This window comes from Cryptomeria japonica, chromosome 3 (assembly GCF_030272615.1).
Source record: "Cryptomeria japonica chromosome 3, Sugi_1.0, whole genome shotgun sequence".
Lineage (NCBI taxonomy): Eukaryota > Viridiplantae > Streptophyta > Pinopsida > Cupressales > Cupressaceae > Cryptomeria > Cryptomeria japonica.
The window spans coordinates 63932057-63957810 of NC_081407.1; the positions used below are offsets into that span (position 1 = coordinate 63932057).

At 37.5% G+C, this 25754-nt stretch overlaps 1 protein-coding gene across 5 annotated transcripts in view; it reads right to left on the reverse strand.

The window, feature by feature from the left end:
* The window catches only part of LOC131032641 (uncharacterized), a 240030-nt gene extending 216942 nt beyond the window's left edge, over positions 1-23088 (reverse strand). For 4 of the 5 annotated variants that reach the window (XM_057963688.2, XM_057963696.2, XM_057963679.2 and 1 more), the window contains exon 1: positions 22471-23088. In XM_057963688.2, coding sequence (XP_057819671.2) covers positions 22471-22916 — 446 coding nt within the window. In that variant the 5' untranslated portion in view covers positions 22917-23088. The remainder of the gene's footprint in view (positions 1-22470) is intronic. The other variant, XM_057963670.2, reaches the window with a different exon arrangement.
* Between the last annotated feature and the right edge of the window lie 2666 nt (positions 23089-25754).

The window sequence follows — 25754 nt, forward strand, 5'->3', positions numbered from 1 at the left end:
TGATTAAAGGTGAAATTGATTGTTCGCAGGAGAACGTCATCGAAAAGAACTAGGAGAAAGCCTGAAACGCAAATCAAAGAAGGATCGCAATCAAGGCCAGGCGTTGGAAGCTAGAGAACAAGATGCAGGAGCACGGGATTGAAACCAAACATTGGGAAGTGCATCATCACCTGAACGACAAAGTTAAAGGCCACCACCTAAACCATAGAGTTGAAATCCACAAGCGCGATTAAAGACCGAAGAACACTCTGAATGCTACCAAATTATGCATTCTCAGAAGAATACACAACTGGATTTAATTCCAGAAATTCAGTTTCTAAAAAAAACTAAAATTGTTTAATATTGCTTGTGGGCCCCACTCAAGATATTTTGAGACAAAGGGGAAACAAGTCGGTTGTGGACAGCTATTCCCAACCACCAGGAGGACCGAATTAATGCCAAACAATTGTAGGTAGTTGAGATAGTGGTTGGGCTCTAATGTCCCCATTTTAGCAGACTTGGATTTTGTGAGATTAGCCTATTATCCTGACCCTCGTAGGCTAATGTGTTGGATAGAGGGTCTTTTGAGGATTGGTATCATCTCCAGTGTTCAGAGTGCTTCAGTTTCGTCTTCGTTTGGCATCATTCAGACATCATTTGCTCTACTTCCTATTTTTAGTAAGTCTTGGGATGTTAGAGATGGACCCCTGCTATTTTTAGTAAAGGGGGTATGGTCATATGCAGCTTCATCATGTCAGCTCCCAGTTGGCGTTCAAAAATGTTGAATATTAATGGAGATATTAATGTTTATTTAGTTTAAATAAACATTAATGTTTTGAGCTTATATTATTAAGTTATAATATAATTTTATATTATAACTTAAGTAAGGGTCCAAGTATCATTAAAGGGGACCATTTAATTAATTAATTGTGGCTCTTTTACCAAGGTGAAATATTAAATGACAAAGTGAAAATATTATATCATTAAATGTCATTTAATATCATTAATTGATTTAATGCCTTATTGGAGAAAATCAAACCTTCATGGGAAATATATATAAGGCTTTTGAAAAGAAGAGAAGGGGGATTGATTATGTGATTGGAGTTTTTGATTGAAGTTTCTCTGGAGCATTGAAGTGTAGAATACCAAGGGTTTCTGCAAGATTCAAGGCTTGTCGGCATTGGAGAGCGTGGCTTCTTCATTGTAACAGCATATAGAGGGTGTGCAATATCATCTGATTATGCTTGTGAGAGTTGGCTTCATTCAGAAGTCAATATTGAGCTGATTGGAGGGTTTATTTCAGAGTTTGTTTGCAGATTGAAAGAGACTACAGTGCGCTACAGTGTCGTGAACAGTGCGCTACAGTGCCATGAACAGTGTGCTACAGTAGTTTGAGTTCTATAGAAGGGGATTTAGAAAGGTTGAACAGCTATATATATTTGACAAGGGATTTGCATATGAGGAGAATCAAACCAATATATCAAAGCAGCCATTAAAATTCCAGGTTTTCTATCTATGGTCATTGTATTAGAAAATCATTACTTCATTGCATCATTTTCTATTATGATTATATCATGAAATACTTGGAGGTTGCATATGTTTAATGGAGATATAATTTGCATATTCCACATTCATGGTAACATTCAACATTGATCAGCCACTTAGCTTTCATGCCAATTGTTTGCTTAAATGCCTAATGGCTGTAGGTATACATTGGGATGCATGACAAGTGTTTGTCTTAATGTCAACTAGCTGTACTAGTTAATTTCAGTCATTACATATGTGTGGAAAGGTCTAAAACAGCTAGTATATCATTTCTATAACAACTTTGCATTGTTAGAAGCTTTCCATAACTTCATTTGCAGCCTACAAACCCAAAGAAGACAAATAAAGAATTCACTACAGCGGCTTCAAACATTGTATGCCAAGTGTTTGACAATATTCCTTGGGGTTCAAATAAGCGAAACAGGGTCAGATTAGCCAAGGGATATTACAGTGGTATCAGAGCGGTTCCCTACCAACCTGTTGGGTAGATTTATTCAGCTAGTTAATCATGGTTACTTCAAGTACCCAGAATCAGTTGGACCGGAATATGAAGCAAGTGTATTCCTCACTGGAAAAGTTAAAACAAAACCAGAAGAAGCTGGATGAATTGATTTCACACCCTGCAAAACTTGATAGAATTGCTCGGTATATGACATCTATTTTTAAGGATAAAAGGGTGAAACTTGAAGAGAATGTGGTGATTATTGGCACTCAAGAAGTTGTTAACAGTCATGATAACAAGTCTGATTTTCATGACAGCAGCCTTGCACTTGAGCGTAATGATGATTTGAAAGTCATGGAAAGTTCAGAAAGTGTTGTGGGAGTGACCTTGAGTATTGGCACTCGTGATACAAGTGTCAAGAATGAGGATTGCATGGGAATTTTGGCTCATAAGAGTTCTGATTTACATGACAGCAGTGATGAAATTTTGCATCAGCATGAGAGAGCAGTGACTACAAATGTGCAAGATGCTTCTATTAAGTTGCCGCATGAAGGTACTCGAGATTTGGGTACTAATGGGGTAATGTGTGATGTGGATTCATGTCATTTAGAGTCTGATTTTTCAGATCAGACCTTAGAGAACAAGTTTGAAGATTCATGCTTTGGCATAGGATCCCAGAATCATGAGTTGGATGGCCATGTAGTTGCATTGGAAGTGAAAGTGTGTGAAGATATTGTCATAACAACAACTTCTACCTTGCCAGTTGAGCCATCCTACGAGGTACATAGCAGCAGTACCTTAGATATTGATGTGTGCACAATTGATTGCACACATGATGTTGTTGATCACGAGGTGAGTGATGTTGATTCGGTTTCATACCATAGTGCAGATTGGGTGGAAAGAATGAGTCACAGGGGTATCATCATCTGACTGGGCAGTTGAAGGTTAATAATGATATGATTGCTACAGCTTTGGAGCATTTTGATGTCGCTCGACAAATGTTGGCGACCTTTGGTTGGAGTACTCCTGAGACATATGAGCACAGTGATAGTAGCCTTTCCCTAGCAGAGTTCCATGCACTCCGAGCAGCTATTGGGATAATGAAACAGAATTACTTGCTCGAGTGGGATTGCACTTGCTACGATGCACTAAAGGCAAAGGAGGAGGAGGTTGATGAGCTCACCCATGAGCTTGTGGTGACTATGGACTCGTTGGAGAGCACTCAATCAGCCCTTCATGAGTCACAGTCACAAGTTGAGGAACTTACCATGGCGTTGAGTTTAGCACAGTCTTCACCATCTGTGGATACACTTGAGTTTCCTATAGCATCACTTGGTGATGAGTTTACACCCACGGGTTGTAGTGATGGGTGTGTTGAGGATGTGGTTACATTCGTCACTGATGCAGGTACAGGTGACTTAGCTAGGATAAGTATTTGGGTTGAGAGCAGCAGAGAACCACTTGTTGCATCAGGTTCTCCCGAGGTTAGTGCTATGACAGATGATACAGGTCAAATTGTTGATAGCTGTTGTGTGGCAATGGTGGACTCTCTAGAGAGTTGTGTGTTAGTACACGACGTTACTCTATCCACTTCACATGGAACTCGCATAGTGTCATCTGGTTGGGAGTATGGCTCTCATGTAGATTTGTTTCCCTCTCCTGGAAGCAAATCTGTTACTTCATCCCATGCAGCTGATTTTGGACGCCAGCTTGTTGTTTCTCAGAGTCAGAGTGATCAGCTGCAGGTCTTAGAGGATAAGGTTGACTAAGCCTTATATTGTTTTTACTGCACAAATTCATTTATTGAGTACCTTCTTGAGATTCCTGAGTTTCGAGAGGGTCCGTTTGGAGCCCCCAAGGATACTCTCATCCGAGGTTCTCTCGCCATCAGGCGTGGTGTGGGAGTAATTATTGATACTCTGACTACAATGCTTCCTAATAGAGATTTTGTGATTGGGTTTGCAGAGAGGGTTACCAGAGCCCCTACCCAATCAAGTGTTTGGGGTCAGAGATTGGAGCCATCTCATGATTCCAGTATTGTTAGAGATGAGCCCTTGACCGAGGTTGGAGCGTTTTATCGCAACTACATAGTGAGGAGTGCTCATCACTTTTCTTTTGATCCACACGTGGAGGACTTGATGATGCATCGATGTGGATTGGCTTCAGGATTATACCATCCATTGTGGGATGGAGAGTTACCATTTTCAGTAGATGGAACTAGCAGTTGCAAGTACCCGACTCAGTTGATTGTTGGTGGCTACTTGCTCGAGCAGTGTTCAGTTTCCCATCATGTTGATGTGTATCCGGTGGAGATTGTTACTCCTATGACACAGAGGCTATCTTTGGATACATGGCTTCAGAGAGACTATGGTGACAATGGGCGTGATGGTTTAGTCGGATATCACATCCATGAGGGTTTAGCAGAGGTTGTGGAGAGATGTTGCATAGCAGATGTTTCCAGGTACTCCTATCTTCACAGTACAGATGGATGTGTGTATAGATTGCACTGGGATCCAGGTGATGACAGAGTTAGTGTTGCAGTTTGGATAGGTCTCATGGGTTGGCTTCACCACATCTCGCATGGTGAAGTGGCGATCAGTGTTGAGCAGCGAAAGTCTGAGGGAGGTTTACATGGCAGATTTCTACCCTGGATTTGGAATCCAGGTATACTATGTGGGACACTAGCGAGTATGTTGAGCGATCCTTTGTGTGCATCCGAGTTCCGGTTAATGTTCCCTGTTTTGGGAAGCAAACATTGTCAGTTTTCAGAGTTGCATCCACTTGATGTTCATGTTCTTGTGACACCTGCTGTTGAGGTTGATTTAGTTTGGCAGGTCTTGTTAGTTGTGCCCTTGGTGTGGGCATTACAGAGTTGCTTGGTAATACCAGGGACATTACACAGGTCTTCATTTGGGATCCAGGTGGAGGAGTTTCTTTGCAGTCGATATTGCTTGGGGACAAGCAATTTCAGGAGGGGCGGACTGTAATGTCCCCATTTTAGCAGACTTGGATTTTGTGAGATTAGCCTATTATCCTGACCCTCGTAGGCTAATGTGTTGGATAGAGGGTCTTTTGAGGATTGGTATCATCTCCAGTGTTTAGAGTGCTTCAGTTTGGTCTTCGTTTGGCATCATTCAGACATCATTTGCTCTACTTCCTATTTTTAGTAAGTCTTGGGATGTTAGAGATGGACCCCTGCTATTTTTAGTAAAGGGGGTATGGTCATATGCAGCTTCATCATGTCAGCTCCCAGTTGGCGTTCAAAAATGTTGAATATTAATGGAGATATTAATGTTTATTTAGTTTAAATAAACATTAATGTTTTGAGCTTATATTATTGAGTTATAATATAATTTTATATTATAACTTAAGTAAGGGTCCAAGTATCATTAAAGGGGACCATTTAATTAATTAATTGTGGCTCTTTTACCAAGGTGAAATATTAAATGACAAAGTGAAAATATTATATCATTAAATGTCATTTAATATCATTAATTGATTTAATGCCTTATTGGAGAAAATCAAACTTTCATGGGAAATATATATAAGGCTTTTGAAAAGAAGAGAAGGGGGATTGATTATGTGATTGGATTTTTTGATTGAAGTTTCTCTGGAGCATTGAAGTGTAGAATACCAAGGGTTTCTGCAGGATTCAAGGCTTGTCGGCATTGGAGAGCGTGGCTTCTTCATTGTAACAGCATATAGAGGGTGTGCAATATCATCTGATTATGCTTGTGAGAGTTGGCTTCATTCAGAAGTCAATATTCAGCTGATTGGAGGGTTTATTTCAGAGTTTGTTTGCAGATTGAAAGAGACTACAGTGCGCTACAGTGCGCTACAGTGTCGTGAATAGTGCGCTACAGTGCCGTGAACAGTGCGCTACAGTAGTTTGAGTTCTATAGAAGGGGATTTAGAAAGGTTGAACAGCTATATATATTTGACAAGGGATTTGCATATGAGGAGAATCAAACCAATATATCAAAGCAGCCATTGAAATTCCAGGTTTTCTATCTATGGTCATTGTATTAGAAAATCATTACTTCATTGCATCATTTTCTATTATGATTATATCATGAAATACTTGGAGGTTGCATATGTTTAATGGAGATATAATTTGCATATTCCACATTCATGGTAACATTCAACATTGATCAGCCACTTAGCTTTCATGCCAATTGTTTGCTTAAATGCCTAATGGCTGTAGGTATACATTGGGATGCATGACAAGTGTTTGTCTTAATGTCAACTAGTTGTACTAGTTAATTTAAGTCATTACATATGTGTGGAAAGGTCTAAAACAGCTAGTATATCATTTCTATAACAACTTTGCATTGTTAGAAGCTTTCCATAACTTCATTTGCAGCCTACAAACCCAAAGAAGACAAATAAAGAATTCACTACAGCGGCTTCAAACATTGTATGCCAAGTGTTTGACAATATTCCTTGGGGTTCAAATAAGCGAAACAGGGTCAGATTAGCCAAGGGATATTACAGTAGATTAATTGAAAATTGAGTGGGCATGGGTAAAGGCTGCCATGTTTTTGGAAGGCAGACCAGGGGCCTTGGATGCAGTCCATCCTGGCCACTGGTTCATATTGTAAAATCTATAAAAGGCAGAGGCATTTCTTTTGTCAAGGGTTAGAGATTGTTAGATTTTTAGGTAGTTAGGCTGTTAGATTTCAACTAGAATATGCTAGATTGTAGAAGGTTAAATTTTAGGAGTAGCATAGAGATGCTGCAGAAATTGTTGTAATAGAAGCTAAAGCAAATATATGAACTTTGAAATATGGTGTTTATTGTCTTTGTTTTCTTCTGTTTGCATGGTTTCTTTCAGCAATTTAGATAGATCTTTCTTTTGGGTGTGCAGGTATTTGATGGATTCAGGCTCATACCATTGAGGATATACTGATTGTATGTTCTTGTGTATGGTTAGTCTGAGCCTTTAATTGCGTTTAGTTCAATTGCAGGTGTCCATCTGAGTTGCGCCAGAATTGGGTGCTTAGCCATGCATTTGCAATCTGAAAATCTTCCAAGTCCCTTTGAAGATTGTGCCATCCCTGCAAGGTTGTGAGTCATTCTGGCCAAGCAGGGATTCGTTATGTTGAATCCGTCTACCCGCACACTAGCCTGGCTAATCTTAGGCCTCTTAACCCTTGTCTTTTGCTTTTATTTCCCATTTCGAGAATCACGGTAGACCAGCTTGTTGTAAAACATAAGTCCCCTTGTGCTCCCAGCAAAAACACATCAGTCACTGAGTTATCCCGTAGTCAAGAACTGACATTTGGAACCTTGAGGTTGTCCCCATTGATCAACTAAAACAGCATTAGGGCTTCCTTATACAAGAGAGGATAGGATACTCAGCGAGATCATTCTATTCTACATTGGCCGGATAGAGTTGCAGCAATGCGACTTTAGCCACGTCAACAAATTTTATTAGAAACAGCAAAGGGAAACACAAGAAATGTGGGAATATGAACTTCTACTAATTAGGTAGAAGTCCATTGAGTTGGTTACTTGTGGACACCCATTGAGTTGGTTAATTGTGGGCCCCCATTGACCCGGTTACTTGTGAGCCAAGGCATCGGATTGAGTTGGTTATTTGTTCAATGTTCTTGGGCTTAAGTGGGATGCATAGTCTCCCAGCATCCTATGGTGTTTCTTCCCTCAATTTTCTAATAGGGCTGCAACTCTAATATGTGTGCTTGTAAATAAGAATCTTCATTGATATTGTCTTAATACTAAATAAATAACTTCCTTGATGCAAGTTACTAATATGTAATTAACAAAAAATGCTCAAAAAATAAATTATGTTATTGCTCTTTTTATTTTTGTGCAAATTTCAGGTATATCTCTATGGGGACATTACAGGTTTGCTATTCCTACACATTTGCACGAGCTCTTTTGTTGCCAATGTGATTGTAGAGGAAGATTTCTACTAAAGAGGTAGGTTTTTCCTAGCTTTTTGTGTTTTTGTACATTTATTTTTACAAATGAACTCTCTTGTTTTGCTTTGAATTTTTTATTTTGTTTTCATTTTATTATGAATCTATAATGCATGCTTTTTCTTTATATATATATATATATATATATATATATAGGTAGATAGATAGATAGATAGATATATGTATACATATGTATACATATATGTACACATGTACAAATGTGTACATATGTATACATATATAGATGTGTGTACATATGTATACATATACATGTGTGTGTGTGTGTACATATGTATAAATATACATGTGTGTGTATATGTACAAACACACATATATGTGTGTGTGTACATATATATATGTGTGTGTGTGTTTGTATGTGTGTATATATATGTATCAAAGTTCCACAAGGATGCGTCTCCCAAAAAAAAAACATTTAAGTTTCTAGGACAGGGAGATGCCTCCAAAACGTTTCTCTGTCGCATCTCCACCTCCGCCACGTTTCTCAGCTGGCTTAGAGATATTTCCCGCATTTGGGGGGTGTTGGGACATCTTCGAGATGCCTAGACGTCCCTCGACAGGGAAGGGCACGCCAGATGTTTCCCACGACGACAAGAAGAAAGTAACATTTGAAAAAAAAAAAAAAAAAAACTAAAGTGCAAGCACCTTGACCCTAACTCAAAGAGGTGGACTGCAAGTTCTGCAATTGCAAGTGGAAAGTATGGAATTGAATCACCAAGCTTGGAAGAGTATTAGAGGAAGCTTCCTCATTCGTGTTCCAAGATTGAAGGTAAACATTTGCAAGATTTAATTCCTTCAAAAGAAAATTTGTTCATTGATCAAGATTCAAGAATCAAAATTTTTGCAACTATTAGAACTAGTTAGAAACTAAAAACTTAAGAAAATTGTTGTTTTCTTAAATAATCAGCATCATTATCACTATTAGACTATTACAAAGTCAAACTTAGAAACTAAGAAACTTTGAAAAAAAAATTGTTTGCTTGAAAAAAGTTTTTTTTAACATTGTTTGTTGCAGCATCATTATCACTGTCACAATGAGCTCTAACAGCAAAAGTGAAGATGAGGAGGTTGAAATTCATAGTGAAAATGAGTCCTCTAATGAACCTAGCACAAAAGGAGTGCAGAGTGAGGCAAGTCAAACTGAAACAAGTTCTATAGGAAGTGGAAAGTTCAACTGCCCTTCTGAAATCCTCAAAAAATGGGCCAAGGGACCGTTTGATCCAAAATCACCCTTAAAACAATTTGCATCTAAGGTACCAGCAAGGCCTAGGACAGCTGAGGGCACTAGAAAGTGGAAGTGCCACATGTTTAATCTTGAATGGTTTGGCAACATCACTAGAACTAATGCTCACTTCCTTCTTGTTTGAGACAAAGGTGTAGAAGTATGCAGAAAGGTGCATAAGAACTTGGAAGTACAGGGCTGAAATATTAAAATTATTAGGTTGCAATGAAGATGAAGTACTTGTATCATGTACTTTACCACATAGGAATAGGGTTGATCGGATTTCTGTAATTGCTTCTTCTACTTTGCAAACTCAAAGGCCACCAATTCCATCCAATTCAAGGGCAGCATAGTCTAGGGGAAAACGTAAGATGACTAGTCCATCTTCAAAACCATGTTGGCATTTGGCATTATAACAGACAATGGGAGATTGTTGGCATTTCAATAAGAATATTCAGAAGGTTATTGATGATTATGGATATAACTGATTAAGGATGATTTACTGTCTTAATATTATTATTTTGTCATTGATGTCAAAAAATTGATTTTCTAATTCAATATGATGTTGCCATATCTTGAGAAGTATGATTTGATGAGTATAAAGATGTCAGTAAAAGACATAGAAAAAATATGATGAATAAGGGGATGAATAAGGTATTCAATGGGCAACTATTACCGAGTCAAACAATGATGAGATCATGATGTTTAGATTGTTTTGATATCATACATATGTTGTAAATTGTAAGGTTAATACTATACTATGTTACCGAGCAAAGAACCTAGTCGGTAAACCCTAAGGAACCTAGTCCGTAAACCCTAAGGTTATCGCTATTAGTTAATGAAGGCGGAATGTCTACCGAGTGAAGTTTAGTATTTACCGAGTTGTTACCGAGTTGTAACTTAGCTGTAACAGAATACATTAAATGGTTACATGCGTTATTTAATGAAGGAAGCTGATGAGCTGGAACTGATTAAATGATTGGTATGTCATGCATGAAGTTTGTCAATGAATCTATGGCAAAGGAAAATCGGCATGAAGATCTATAGCGCAGATTGAACCGCATTACCCTAGCACAAGTTCCAAGAAATGTATGCAAGTTCCTAGGCGGGGTAAAACGTTTTTCAGATCGAAGGATACATTGAACCTGGACAAGATTGAAGATTTGATGGCTATGATTGATCATGGGAAATGTGATCAAGGAGATTAAGCGGTTGGCTAATTGTTTATAAATAGGGAACTGTTGATAAACAATGTATGTGGGCAAATGTATGCACAAGGATGCTACATAGTGATTACCGAGCACAGAAGCTTGAAGACCTGTTTTGAATAACAGAGTATAGAAGCCCAACAGATGGACAAGATTAGTTCTATGTCTAGATTGTATTGAGCAAATAAGAATCTGCTTTAGCATTTTAGATGTGAAATTGCAGATAGATTTTTATTACTATTATTTTGTGAAAGTGACAGAAAATCTCTTAACCGAGTGGACTTAACAGTCTTATTTGTAAAACCCTCTAGCAAGGTGACATTCTGATTGAGTGTTCGAAATCCTTTAACAAGGTCACTTCTAACAAGGTGAAGATCCTAACAGATCTGAGGGAAATCCCTTAACCGGGTCACATCTAGCAATGTGTTTGTAATCTTTAACAGGATTTGCTTTTAACCGAGCATACTCTAGAAGAGTATATTTCTTAGTGGGTCCGAAATCCCACAGTGGTTTTTCCCTATTTGGGTTTCCACGTTAAATCTGGTGTTATGAGGTTTATGATGTTTATATGCTTTTGAGTTTGCATGTTTAGCAGTTTTGGTTATATTACTGAAGTATATGTTACCGAGGTTGAATCTGATGTTTTTATGGAAGATTAAGTTTGTATGATTCACCCCCCCCCCTCTCATCTTGTTGGCTATTGGATCTGTACTTACATTAAGTATCAGAACTATCAAACCATTGGCAAATTTATTTAATGTGCAAGCAAAGGATGAGGCCGATGATGTCATTGGCAAATTCTTCTTTGCCAATGATATTCCATTCCACACATCCCGCTCTCCTTATTATAAAGAAGTTGTGGCAAATATAATAAGGGTGGGACCATCATATGTGCCACCTGGTTAGACTAAATTGAGGACAACAATCTTGGATCAAAAATATTCCAAGATTAATATTTTGATGGAGAAGATGAAAAGACCCTGGGTCACAAGTGGTTGCAGCATAGACATAGATGGGTGGACAAACATTAGGCATCGTCCACTCATCAATATCATTGTTACATCTACAACGAGCCCTTATTTCCTTAGAGCTATTGATTGTTCTAGGCATATCAAGGATGCTCTGTAATATTCCCACTAATTTTTTCGGTTTTTGAACACAACAAATACTACATTGCACCCGTTAAGGTTAGAAAATATAATCTCAATGCTTGCTGAAATTGCAACCCTTCCACTTTCTGATCACCAAGTGCCCAATGTGGTAAGGTGAGAGCATACGGTGATAAGGGGTTCGTTAGCTCACTGATCTGCTGGAAATTACAATGCAAGTACAATACTAGGCGGCAAACCAGCCCCTTCCACTTTTCAGCGGGATGAAGACCAAGAACATGGCGGTAAACTAGCCAAGGTAACAAGAGCATAACCAGAACCAAATCACTCTACCGCTTATGCAACAGGAGGACTTTTACATAAAAAACTATCACTCAACCGCATATTTCAGCGGGAGGACAATATCACTCAACCACTTACTCAGTGGGACGACAAAGCTCAATTACAAAACATGAAAGCGGCTAAGCCATCCTCTTCCACTTGTTTAGAGGGAAATATTATATAATGCAACTAGAATGATTGATCAGTACTACTGAAACAATCTTACAAAGATAGAGATGCGAAAGAAGATAGAGTTAAGTACATATCTCAAACATTCAATATCAAATTCTCACAACAAAATCACTACTTGCTCTTCTGAAATCAGAGATAATAAAACGTAGAACCAGCCACACCCAAATCCACTAAAATGCTCGTAACTTTCTCAAAACTGAATGAAATCATGCCAAACCAAATGCAAATGAATAGTATAGCATATGCGATCAGTTCAATACCTTGAAACAGCACCCTAAGCAGAAAAAGTGATGCACGCAACCCAATGCAAATCTGGAAATGGCGTTTTGGCTGAATATTTCGATTTGCAACTATAAATTGGAGAGTTCCCCAAATGCCACGCCAATGTAGGAGAACTATTGTCTCTCTGATACACTTCCAATGAGCCTTCACCCAAAACGATGCACCCAACACGCAAATAGCTACGAACAAATTACACTTCCAGCCAACACACATCAGCAACACCAAAAAAAACGCAGCAGCACACAACTGTTCACAAACACACCCAAATATCACAAAATAGTTCACAAATTCGAACCACAACTAGGAGTGATGTCTCGCACTCGAAACTGGAAAGAAAGATCTAGGAGGTGTTCACCCTCGAAGAAGTCTAGAGTCATTTCGACAACATAACGATATATTTTCTCTAGATAATCAAATGAGGAGCCAAACACCTCTATATATAGCTTTTCAAGTTTGGAAATCAAATGAAATTGCCTCCAAATTTACCTATTTCAAACTACATTTCATTTCATGTGGTGGACCCAAGTATGGCGCCCACTTCCCAAGTCAAAAATCGCACCTAGGAGAGGACAACGATTTTGGCATAATATAACTTTGAAGTATAACAATAAAGTCTCCTTTCAATCTTTAAATAATTCGCCCAGGCATGACTTAGGAAAATATCATATTTTGCACAATTCCCCATAACATCAATCAATAATAAAATAAATAAATAATAACCTTAGGATAAGGAATAATATTTTTATTAAATTGCTTATAACTCCACTACTGATTATCAACAAAATCCGGATGAGGCTGAGCAACGAGGATCACTGAACTGTGCTGGATCAGGACCAAATCCAGGACTACCAAAAATAGAATGCCCAAACTACGACTTACTAAAAATAGTAAGTCATGAAATAATGCTCCGAAAATCGTGATCTTCGCAACCAGAGAAAGAGCTTGGCGATCTTAGTAACACTACACCATCCTGACAGCCAAACCCTAACTTACTAAAAACAGTAAGTTCACATTCCACCCCTGACAAGCTTGGTCAGAACTCCAAAGAACATGGAAACCTTAATTCTCCCTTCCACATAGCCTACAGGTCTCCGGAATAGGCCAATGGACCACTAAATGCATCATCACAAGGAAGAGGACATTACATGCTCAAAAATCAATTTCAGATCCTCAAGGATGCTATAGAGGAGGTTGGGCCACAAATTGTGGTGCAAGTAGTGACAAATGTGGCCCATGTTTGTAGAGCAGCAAGGAAGATGATTGAAGCAGCCTATACACATATTTGGTGGACTCCTTGTTTTGTTCATGCCATGAATAATGCACTCAAGGACATGGGTAAAATCAGTTGGATCAAAACAATTGTTAGTGATGCTAGAGATGTGCAGATGTTTATCAGCAACCACCACACTTCACATGCACTCTTTAGGACCTTCTCCAAGAAAGAATTCCTAAAACCTATAGAGACTCGGTATGTATCATACTTTATTCTCTTGCAGAGGATGCTTGAGTTGCAAGAGGCATTGCAACTAATGGTTATGACAGCAGAATGGAACAAGTGGCCTCAGTCAAAGACACAACAGGAGTTGAGGGTGAAGGAGGTGGTGAAGAATGATCTCTTTGGGTTGATACCAAATATATTGTCTCCACCATTGCTCTTCACAATTATTAGATTTGGAGATTCTAAAGCACCTTCCCTTGGAGAGGTGTATGAGTGCATTGATTTTATGCTTGGTCAAATGAAGGTTGTTGTGCGAGAGAAGGACACTACATTTCAATTCTACACCAAGCATATTCAGTTGATTATTCATCATAGATGGGAAACACTCAACACTCCCTTACACATGGCTGCCTATACATTGAACCCAAAGTGGTTAGCGCAAAGGCCAGGCAGAGTTACACCTATAGAGGATCCTAAGGTGAAAAGGATTCATTAGTGCAATTGACAAAATGTATGTTCCTACGAGGCTAGCCAAATTCATATTGAGTGGGCAAAATTTGCCACTCTGTGGGGATATTTAGAGGCAGCAAAGATAGATCTAGAGATTGTGTCACAAGAGGACACCAAGTTGTGGTGGACTATGCATGGACCTAAATCTTTGACAACTACTCTGGCCATTTGTTTGCTATCCCAAGTTTCTAGTTCTTCTGCTACTGAGAGCAATTGGTCTACTTACAACTTCATCCACTCCATTAATACGAATGGGCTTACTTCTAGGAGGGCAGAGAAGCTGGTGGCAGTACATAGTACGTTATGTCTCATTGACTGCACCACATCTACATAGCAGCCAGATGGGATGTAGAACCAGAAGAGCCAGCACAGATTGATGATGATGATGATGCACAGATAGGGCTAGTTGGTATCAGTATAGATGAGCTTGAGAATGTGAGGTCCAACAGTTCGAATGATGAGGATATTAAGGAGTTAGGCGAGGAGCTTGGGGATGATTAGAGTCATTAGACTCTACTTCTAGATTTTAAACTTCTAGTATTTACTATTTAAAAATTTGTGTTTGAAGTTTGAAGTTTGAACATTGTTGAATATTGTTAACTTGATCAGTTGATTGTAATTTTGATGAACATTGGATCGTGATTAATATTATTATGAAATGAAATTTTTTGAAAATTCTCATTCCAATGTCTATATTTGATATTTTGACATTTGTCATTTGAATACTAGACTCTAGTTATTATGTTATACTGATACATGTAACATCTTTATCTTTTTAAAATAATTTTTGAAGTACTATGTGTATTATGTCAGCACCACTCCCTCGTCGGCCCCCCGCTGTCGTCCCCTAGTGTTCCCAAACTAAAGCTCCAAGTACCCCCGTCCCCGAAACGCACTCCAAAGGAACCTTGCTTCGATACCGATGTGTGTGTGTGTGTGTATATGTTTATTGAATTTCTTGTCATAGGTATACCAATGGCAACCGGTTTTAGCTCCATGGACTGACCCCAATTCAAAACAAACCCAAAGTCTCCTCTTTGGAAATATGTTGATACGGTACCGCAACTTCCAAGTAGTGGAGGTTATGTTTGGATTTGTAGTGAGTGTGATTTGAGGTATTCAAGCTCATATCTAGTCAAGTGAAAGACCATTTGTGCCACGTCCCTAGACTAAGCATTAAAGCTTGCCCAAGCAAAAATGGTGTACCCATTCCAGAAGCACAAGTCATGGCCTATATTAATGAACAAGTAAAAGCAGATCAAGTAACAGGATACAAATCAAATTATTCATTGTAAAAAAAAGGATCTCAATGAAACGCCCTCTCCAACACCTAATCGTCAACTTACAAAGAGCCAACCATTTTTGTCCACACCCGAAGAACAAAGGGACCGTTGGAAATGGCATTTCAAAATGAGTCTAGAGAGATTGTTGATCGATACAAAGCAAGATGTATCTATGCAAATTGATTGGCTTTCAATGTTGTTTGCTCAATGTATTGGCAACAAATGGTGAAAGCAATTAATGGGGCTATAGAAAGGTACAAATAACCAATTTTTAAGAAGGTGCATAGGACCTTATTAGAAAAAGCAATGAAGTTTGTAGAAGATTCATTGAAGTCCATAAGAGATTTGTGGACTAAAATAGGGGTGTCCATCGTTTCCAATAGACGGAAAGATGCAAAAAATCGACCATTGATCAATGTTATTGCAATGTACCCTATAGGGGCAATGGTTTTTGGAGCAGTAGATTGTAAAGGGCAGATGAAGGAAGGTGCATTTATCGCTAACATTTTCGTGACAGCCATCAAGGAAGTGGATACTCAAAATGTTGTGTAGGTCATAACAAACAACATGCCAAAAAAATTAGAGCGACTAAGTTATTGGTTGAGGAGAATTATTCACACATTTTTTGGACACCTTGTACTATCCACTCCCTCTATCTTATGCTACAAAAAATTGGCACCAAAATTGATTGGATTAAATAGGTGTATGTTGAGGTTGAAGAGATCCAAATGTTTATCATCAACCACCATATGTCACAAGGTATATTCAAAACATTCTCAAAATAAGAGCTATTGAAGGTAAGTGAAGCAATAAGATTTATTTTAATGAATTTGTTTCACTTTAGTAAACTTTTTATTTTTATTTTTATTTTTATTTTTGTAAATTTTTTATTTTTTATCTTTTATTTTTTATTTCAAGCAGATTGATGAGACCCATTTTGCCTTCAACACAGTTGTCTTCAAATGACTTGTGTAGGTTTGTGTGGCACTTTCTAACAAGGTCATCAACCCAAATTGATCCATATGGAGGCAATCTAGCACTTCAAGAGCAGAAAATCAAAATATTAAAGCAGTTGATTGCTGGGATATGATACATATCTACTCAGTTTCATTGAGCTCATGTTGAGTAAAATTAGTTACCAACATGGAGAGGCCTTGTTTGGAAAAGATTTATGATGGCATTGACTCAATGGTTAAGAAGATGAAAGCCATCATAAATGCAAAAGACAACATCCTAGAGAAACTTTTTTCAAACAACTACTCCAAACGTGTATATATTTATGATTTTTAAATGTGTTTGTATGGATGAACTCAAAACAAACCCAAACCCAAAAATTTTGACCAAACCAATGAACCAAACCCCCAAACTGGAACCCGAACAAGTACCAGGACCGGTACCTGTAATATTCCCCTTTATTTTTTTATTTTTTTTAACACATCAAACACTACAATGCACCCGTTAAGGTTAGGAAACATAATCACAAAACTGCTGAAAGTAACCCTCCACTTTCTGATCACCGAGAGCCCAACCTGGGAGGGTGAGAGCATACAGTGCTGAGGGGATCGTTGGGTGCTTGAAAACTGAAAATTGATTACAATATGGGTGGCAAGACAGCCCCTTCCACTTTTCAGCGGGATAGATAACCAGAAAACTTGGCGGTAAACCAGCCAAGAAGAAACACTAACACACAAAACAAATCAACTCGACTGCAGTATTTCAACGGGGGGACTTATTACAAACAAAATCAAATCAACCGCAATATTTCAGCGGAAACATAATCAACTCAACCGCAATATTTCAGCGGGAGGACATACATTATTTCCTAATTACAAACATAGAAGGCGGCTAAGCCATCCTCTTCCACTTGCACAGTGGGAATTACAAATAAGAAGCAACAAGAATGATTGATCAGTACTACTGAAACAATCTTACAAAATAGAGAGGAGAGATTAGAATAGAAGAACAATGTTGATCACAACTGAAAACTAATATCGAACCCAACTCAAGCATAAACAACTACTGCTGTCCTTAATTCTGAAATGCATAACACGCAGACCAGCCACTACCGGAAGCACCAAAATGCTCATAACTAATTCAAATCAACTCGGAATCACACCAAATCAAAAGCAAATGAACTGAATGACTTAAGCGAATATTTTAGAGCCTCAAACCTGAAACTTCAAGCCCAAATAACAGAAGCACGCATCCCAAGGCAGCAATGAAAAAACATCCCAGCTGAAAAGGTTTGATTTGCAACAATACATCCAAATCAGCAAACTTGTAGCTGTAAATTGGTAGACCTCATCGCCTTAGTGGTAGGAAACTTCAAAGCCAAAACCCAAAATGATATAATAAATAGGCAGGGAGGTATATTCGAAACACTGCTTCAGCCACTTCACAACCAGCAACACACAAAACACACCTTTACTCAAAAAACTAAAAACACCATAGGAAAATCCATCACAATGAAGCTCATTCTATTCCTCAGGATGAGAAATAGGCTCTCCCACAGTTAGGTACTATCTCACAAGCACAAAACTGGCACAAGCTAGGAAACACTCAACTTTGAAGTAATAGTCTAGCACAAATTCGGCAGCACTTCGTTATAAAATGTTCAAGATACCAAATGAGAGACCAAGCTCTCATATTTATAGATTCTGAGACCCCAAATTCACCTCCAAATGGCGTCCAAATTATAATTTTTTTCATTTGCATTTCATTTCCCACTCCCTCGTGTGTTTGGCATCCCCTCCTAGGCAAAAAGTTTGAACTTTTCTTTGGTGAATAACTTGCAACTTAAAACATAATAAACACATGAAATATGCCTCCTTTTTCTCACGCCACTGACTTAAGAAAATATAATATCTTTTAGGTGCAAAGTATTTTTTCCATAAGTCATCCAAAACACATTAAATATTAACTTTAGCATATAAAGCAATAATATTTAATAAATCACTCAAAATCAAGTGTTGATTATGCCAAATTGAACAATTGGATTGAAGTGTTGAAAACCATCAAACTGAGCTGGGTCAGTGGTAAGTCCTAAAAACAACTCCCAAAAGATTGTTCTTCGAACCCTGTAGCTCAACTCGAGAAACCTAAAAAAACCCAGCAATCATGACGACTGACCACAACTTACTAAAAATATTAAGTTTTGCAAACTCTCCTAAACTGATTGCATGCCATACCATTGCAGAGCTTACAGAAAACCCAAAAGGAAACTTTGATTCATTCTGCCAAACTCCAACTGCTTCCCACTCAAAATCCTCCTAGAAGATGGAAACCCTAATTTTGCAAAAAAATGCCTACGGGCCTCCTGAATAGGCTATTCAACACCAAGAATGATTACTGGCTGGAAGGGGACATTACAGTACCTTAGTTTGCAGATAAATTCTTGGATTTCAACTTTTTCTATCACCCAATGTGAACATATATTAACTGACAAACCCTGTGTATGAGCTAACAGCTTATGGATGTACTTTTTGCTGCCTTATCATAAATCAATTCATGAACCAAAAGTCCAAAATATCCGTATGTTTTTATAGCATTTTAAAAGGTCCAAGGACCTAGAAATTCAAATAAACATATATTGCAGCACCTGCTCACAACTACAAGTACAGCAAATGTGTTCATCCAATTAGGGAAGTTACTAGCCAGTATCTTGGGTCATACAGGGACATTGTTAACAACAGTTACTGTACTAAGACTTGTACACGGATCTTATGGAACTCCAAAAACAGGGCAATGGAAATGGGAGTGGCTAGGTCATGACAATGATTTATCACTCGAGCACAGCCAACTTGACAATGTTCTGTATATTTCTTGGTTTGTAAATTTTTTTTTTGATTTAAGTTCTGTCATTGGGAGCGGTATTTGATTTACATGACATATCTTTACAAACAGTTGAATGTGTGTTTGCCATGAAATCTCCAATGATTGTTCTCTATATTTCTTAGTTTACAAAAATGCTTGGATTTAAAATTCACCAATCATTGAGACCGGTGTGGTACTTGCAACATGTCTTGCCAGGATTTGAATTTAGGATTTTGTCTAGAAATCCTAAATGATTTATCGATTCAGCACAACACAATTGAAATTCTTTATGTTTCTTAGTTTACAGATAAATGCTTGGATTTCAATTCTCTGTCACCCAATGTAAACATATATTAACTGACAAACCCAAGAGTTCTTCAATTAGGGAAGTTAGTAGCGAGCATCTTGGCTCATATATCAATATTGTTAACAAGAGTTGTACTATGACTTATACACAAGTGTTACAAAACTCAAAAAATAGAGGTACTGGAAACGGGAGTGGCTAGGCCATGATAGAATAAACAAAGGATGTAATTTTGTAATGTTCCCCTCTGCTTAGCCAACTTTGATAATTAGGGTTAGTCTATCATTAGGTCCTTGTAGACTAACAAGATGGATAGAGGACCCATGATTGGGTTGATTTTATCATGGTTCAAACAGCATGCTAGAGTGGATTGGGAGGTATCAGTCATTATTTGTAATATCTCAAAGTTGCCAAGTTAAATCAATATTTTAATACTCCTCCAAAGAGCACTTTATAATACAAGTCTAGAGAGAGTGAGTTGGGTGGCCCCTTTAGGAGAGAGAAAGAGGAATATTAGTGAGAGATTAAAAATTAAAACAAACTCAAGTTATAATAAAAAAGTGGGCACTTGGAAGGGAAACCCTAACTAGGACATGGGGAATTGAATGAGGCGTAAAAGGCAACTTGAAGTGTCATTTTAGGGTATGTATGAATGTTAAATGTTTTTTTCTCTTGCCTCCTAAGGAGCTAGCTGAACTTGAGAGTTTAGAGCAACTTTGTGAAGACGAAATCCTTCACAAAGATTCACTTGCAGAAGTGAAAGACCCTCCCAGGATGTGAGAAAATCCTACTTCAAAGGTTTCATTTGAGCAACAAAGAAATCAGTTTTGAGAGCATTTTGCTGGTTATTTCGGAGAGTTCAGTGTTGGTCTATACCAGTTCCTTCATTCTCAGCATATTGGAGCAGGGTTTCAACATTTTCAGGGGTTAAAAGATTATTAACAGCAAAAACCTGATTCAAACCAGGCTGCACAGCCCCCTAGAGAACAAAGTGATTCTAGGCCAAGTCGCCCAGGTTTTAGTCGCCCCTTTTTGCACTTCTTGAGCGGCCAAATCAGACTTCCCTATTGAGAGGTGTTTGAGTTGGAGAGGACAGATTTGAAGGCATTGCAAACAGTTTTCGGAGTGTCTTATGTGGCTGCTAGCTTGGTGTTTCAAACCCACAAGACTACTAAGACTACTGTTTTGGAGCCTTTCTTTACCAAGATTCAGGGGACATTTTCTGGGTATGCTTAGATCTGACTTGTAAGGCGTATTTCTTAACTAGGTCGTTCTCTTTATCGACAAATTTTTTAATTTTGAGACTATAGTGAAATCTGGAATTTTAAACTCTCAAGTTGCATAATATTTGATGTTATTTCAGAACTGTTAATTATTGCAAAAAAATATTGTTGTTCATTATTATCAACTCAAAACATTTCAAAAAAAAAAACACAAAACCCCTTCTGCAACTCCTGTCTAACTCTGAAAGATAAAATCAACCAAACAAAATAATACAGGGAACAAGCAGGTTATTTTCAGTTCTACAGTTTGTTCAGTGTTCCAGAATAGGGTGGGACATTACAAATTTTGAAGGAAACAACATGAAAAGAAGAAAGTGAACAGGAAAAAGCATTGCAATTCGGTATCTTCAGTAGGAAAAAGAGTCAAAATGTAAAACTATTCATACTTTTAAACCTAAATAGTTTCCAGTCTAGCCAAAAACCTTTCTGTAGTCTCCATCTATCGCAGAAAAAGTTTCCAGGACATTCCAATAATGAGAAATATTTTTGGGACAGAATCCAGATTCAAAATTTATCTATATCATCATCAAGTACAAGGTAGCTGATGACACTCATATAGTACGAGTACAGATAATATCTGCACGAGATAATTTAATAGCGAAGGCACAATAATTGTCCATGTTAATTTGGCATCAAATACAACATAGTCAAAACAAAAGGGATACAGGTTAAAGATTGTTCTACTTATGCAGAATATATATTGGTATCAGAATCTCTGCTAGGGATTATAGTCTTGAGTTTCAATTTAAAAGAGTCGAGAAGAGCTCCCTAGAGCTGGATTAGTGAGTTGAAGTGTTGCAATGCAGCTAGTCCCTGCCCTTCTTGGTGATAATTGTTTGCATGTGCACAGGAACCACTAAAGTTAGTGCGAAGTCATTGACATGCCAAGGCAATAATGTAATTAATATGAAAATAACATCAGAAACTTTACAAACATGAACGACTGGTGCAAAATTGGAAGAATTTGGAGGCAGAAAAAAAATGAAATTGTAAAAATTGCAGATAGAACTCGCAAAAATGTAAGCTTGTTATGCTAATAATTAATATAAATGTGAAAACCAAACCATTCGTGTAGCATCTAGTGTGAGTGAGCCTTATTGTATTAGGTTTGAAAATAATTTTCTTAGGAATAATCAGAGCTTCCATTGGTATGCCACAAACAAGTCGACGCGGTATTTTATTTAATTTTAGTACTTTATCGATCTCCTGGGGATTTGAATCAACAGTTTATCACATTTCTGAATAAATTTGAACCGACACAGTATAATATCTCTTGGGAAATTGAACACATCCTTTAGCATATCTCCAAAGGCAATTAAACCTTGGGCTGATCTTTAGAAGGGCCCAATATTTTACCATTTGAGCTTGTTACCACTGAACTGAAAAATTTCTATGTTAAAAATTAAATTTGTGTATGTATTCCTTCGCATATACAACTTTACGAAAAATTCTGCTGTAAGAACTCTCTATGTTGAATATGTAATCCTTTACGTGTTTATTTGTTTATGCATTCTAAAACCAACACCATGAAAAGCAATGAAATATTTGACTAAAATGAAGCGATGAAAGAAAAACTTACAATAGTCTTCCCAGAGAATTGATTTTATCACCCTTAAATTTCCCCCTGCCCACTTTTCTTCTGCCTGAAGACCCACCTTTATCTCCATCTTCTTCGTCATAACTCAAATCCTTGGCTTTGCCCTTGGTTGTTGTAGATATCGGTTGGCTTTCACGTGGATGTCTTATGATGGGTGACACTGAAATTGAACTGCAAGTATTGTCCATATCATTTTTTCTGGTATCCATTGTGTTAAACGTGGGACTGAAAAAAATGAGTTTTGCGCGTTGAAAATTATTTAACTGTGTGGAGGCTCCAGATGGTAATCTAGCAGTTTTCCACCCAGGATGATATCTCTCGTCAGTTGAAAGTGGCCGTCTAAATGAATGGAGAGTAGAGAAGGAAGGGTACTGAGCAGCAACAGTGCAGTGTCTAAGGCAGGAAAAACTTGGCCTCAGCGAGCACATTGCGGGGCCTTAGATATGCTCTACTCCCAGCGCACTATTTCAAGAAGACAGTTATTCCACGGGATCGTCTATAAGACAGTTATTCCACAGGATTATCTATAGGTTCAAATTTCTGAAATTTGCTTCTACTTGTTAGTACTTCGTAAATTCATTTGGAATGACCAAATATCAGCACTCATTTACTTTCTCTTTTTAATGCAGCTTTTATTTTTGTAAGCCAACCCATATAGACGAATAAGTTTTTTTTTAAATTATAAGTTTTTAAGTTTTTTAAATGAATATTTTTAATAAATAAATTATAGTATAATTGTTGCTGTAAATTATTTGACATGATTACACCTACCTTAAGTTGAATTAAGGTAATGCATTTCATAGTAGTTTGGATATGAGACACTTAAGGAAGTGTGCACATTGGGATGATCATGTAAGAGAAATTACACATTTTGTGGTCTTATCTTGTTGTTACCTTCCACCTTTAGTGGGTGATCCACCTCTTGTGGAATATTTTATTATTTCTCATTGAGTCACATGTTATGATTGTGTGATCCACCTCTTGTGGAATATTTTATTATTTCTCATTGAGTCACATGTTATGATTGTGTGATCCACCGTGCTCATATATCCATATGGTCTTGACTTTATAAACAAGCTCATGTTACATTGTATGTAATGATCCAGTTAAGAGTATTTGCATCTTGATTAAAATACAGTTTATTCTTATCAAATCTATTTGTCTCTCTTTTGTGTTATTCAATGTGCTCTTGATCTTAGCTATTTTCAACAAATTCTTACAATAATATTCATAAAAAGAAAGGAGGGTGGTAGAGAGGTTCATACACAAAGTTTAATTAGATCAAGTCCACTCAACGAATTAATAAAAAGGCAAAGCTCAAAAAAGGTTTAAGTTGTTAATGTAAAATCATGAGGAGGAACTTTATCATCTAGATTGCCTCAAAACATTTCCAAAGATATTATCATCAATTAACTCCCAACTAATGAGAGCAGATTTTTCTTCTTTAAGAGGATTATCTGTAAACTATTGAATGTGAGGTGGAGAGATGACCAACTCCAAGCAAGAAATTTGTTTGACTAACCAAGAGCACCCCCATGTCCACGAGAAGCGTTAAAGGGCATCTAGTCTCACTCACCATGAGAAGCAATATTTCTAGGAGTTTAACTTTGAGAGCCACAATGACCATGAGAACGAGATCCATTGTAAGGTTAACTATGCCCACACCTCACAAGCCAGTTGTACCCAAACCTTCAACCTTACCAAGGAGAGAGGGGATCAAATGAGGCTCTTACAATAGTACAGTGGACATTCCCACAAAGATCAAATAGCTCCTAAAGATGAGCAACTTTAAGTTCAACTATATGAGCTTGCACCTAAATCTGCATTAGCACATCAGAGCAAATCATAGGTTTAGTGTACAATGAGTAAAGAGCATTAGCAAAACAACCAAAAGAAAAATAAAAACACCATTTTTATCTTTCCAAAAACATAAGAGAATTTTCACTCCAAAAGTATGTCAAATCTAAATAAAAATTTGTGTGGGAAATAAAGCCAATCTCCAAGAAAAGCCATATGCCATGAGAAAGGAGCAGTGCTTAAAAACTTGAAAAAAAATATGGATCCAAGTCCAAGCCTCTTAAGCTCTTAATAATGCTAGAAGAAATACTTGAAGGGCTCCAAATCGCCACATATCAAATAACAGGGATTGGGAACACCCATATAAGTTAATATGTTACCCAAAGGGAGGCCTTGTTATAAAATGCACCAAATAAAGTGAGTTGATCTTGGTGCCAAAATAGGCAACCAAATTAATATAAAACTAATGGGTCTTTTTAGTGGAAATATTTGTTTTAATCAATTTTACAATTATTATGGTGGAAGCTAAGACTAATGCATCTCAATCAAAAATTAAGAAGCTCGATTATTCTAGGTATGAGATTTGGAAATTGAGAATGGAGAATCTATTGAAAGCGGGAGATCAATAGAGAACTATTGCAAATGAGGTAAATTATATTAATATGTTAAATGAATATTGAAAAAAATGGACAAGAAGGCATACGGAACTATTTGGTCGTGTCTTGTTGATCATGTCCTCTTGAATGCCTTGATACCTCATATAATCTATGGGAGAGGATGATGATATTTATCAAACAAAGAGTCTAGTGAATAAGATATATTTAATGGACAAGATGGGAAACACTATTATTGTCGTTTGTTTTGTTAAGCATGTTTTTCTTCTTCCCCAATCTTCAGGCAATATCATTTTTCCCTTAGAATTGTCCTTAAATTCCATCTTGTCAATTGTTTCTCCCTAGGGTTTGGTTGTTTTCTCCAGCCAGTTTCTTGGTGGTTGTAGGTATTGTGTAAGAACTGAACCAATGGATACTCCAATTCGCCTTCTATCTTCAAAAAGGCAAATGGATTTTCTTGGAGAGATTAAAGAAAAGAGGACGCAAGAGGTTTTGACAGAGCATCACTTTGTTATTTCCAGGGTTGTTAAGAAGATTCTAGGGGACCTTTTTCTAAGAATAGACTATAAATACAGGGTTAACACTAAAATTCCTGCATTTTTTCTTGCCACCCTTCTCCATTTTGGGTTAGCGAAGAAAAAAACTGAGATTTTATGCAGGATAGTGCTTATGGCTGACTTGTTGGGGGGGCTCTATCAAGTTCTCAAGAACATAGATGACAAATTGACCATTCCTTTACCGATAGATTTCGGTGTGACCATTAGGATTGCCAAAAAACCACCAAGATTCCCTATTTTATATTTTGAGGATGATTGAAGTTTCAAATATAGAAGATTTACAGTTGAAAGGTATGCC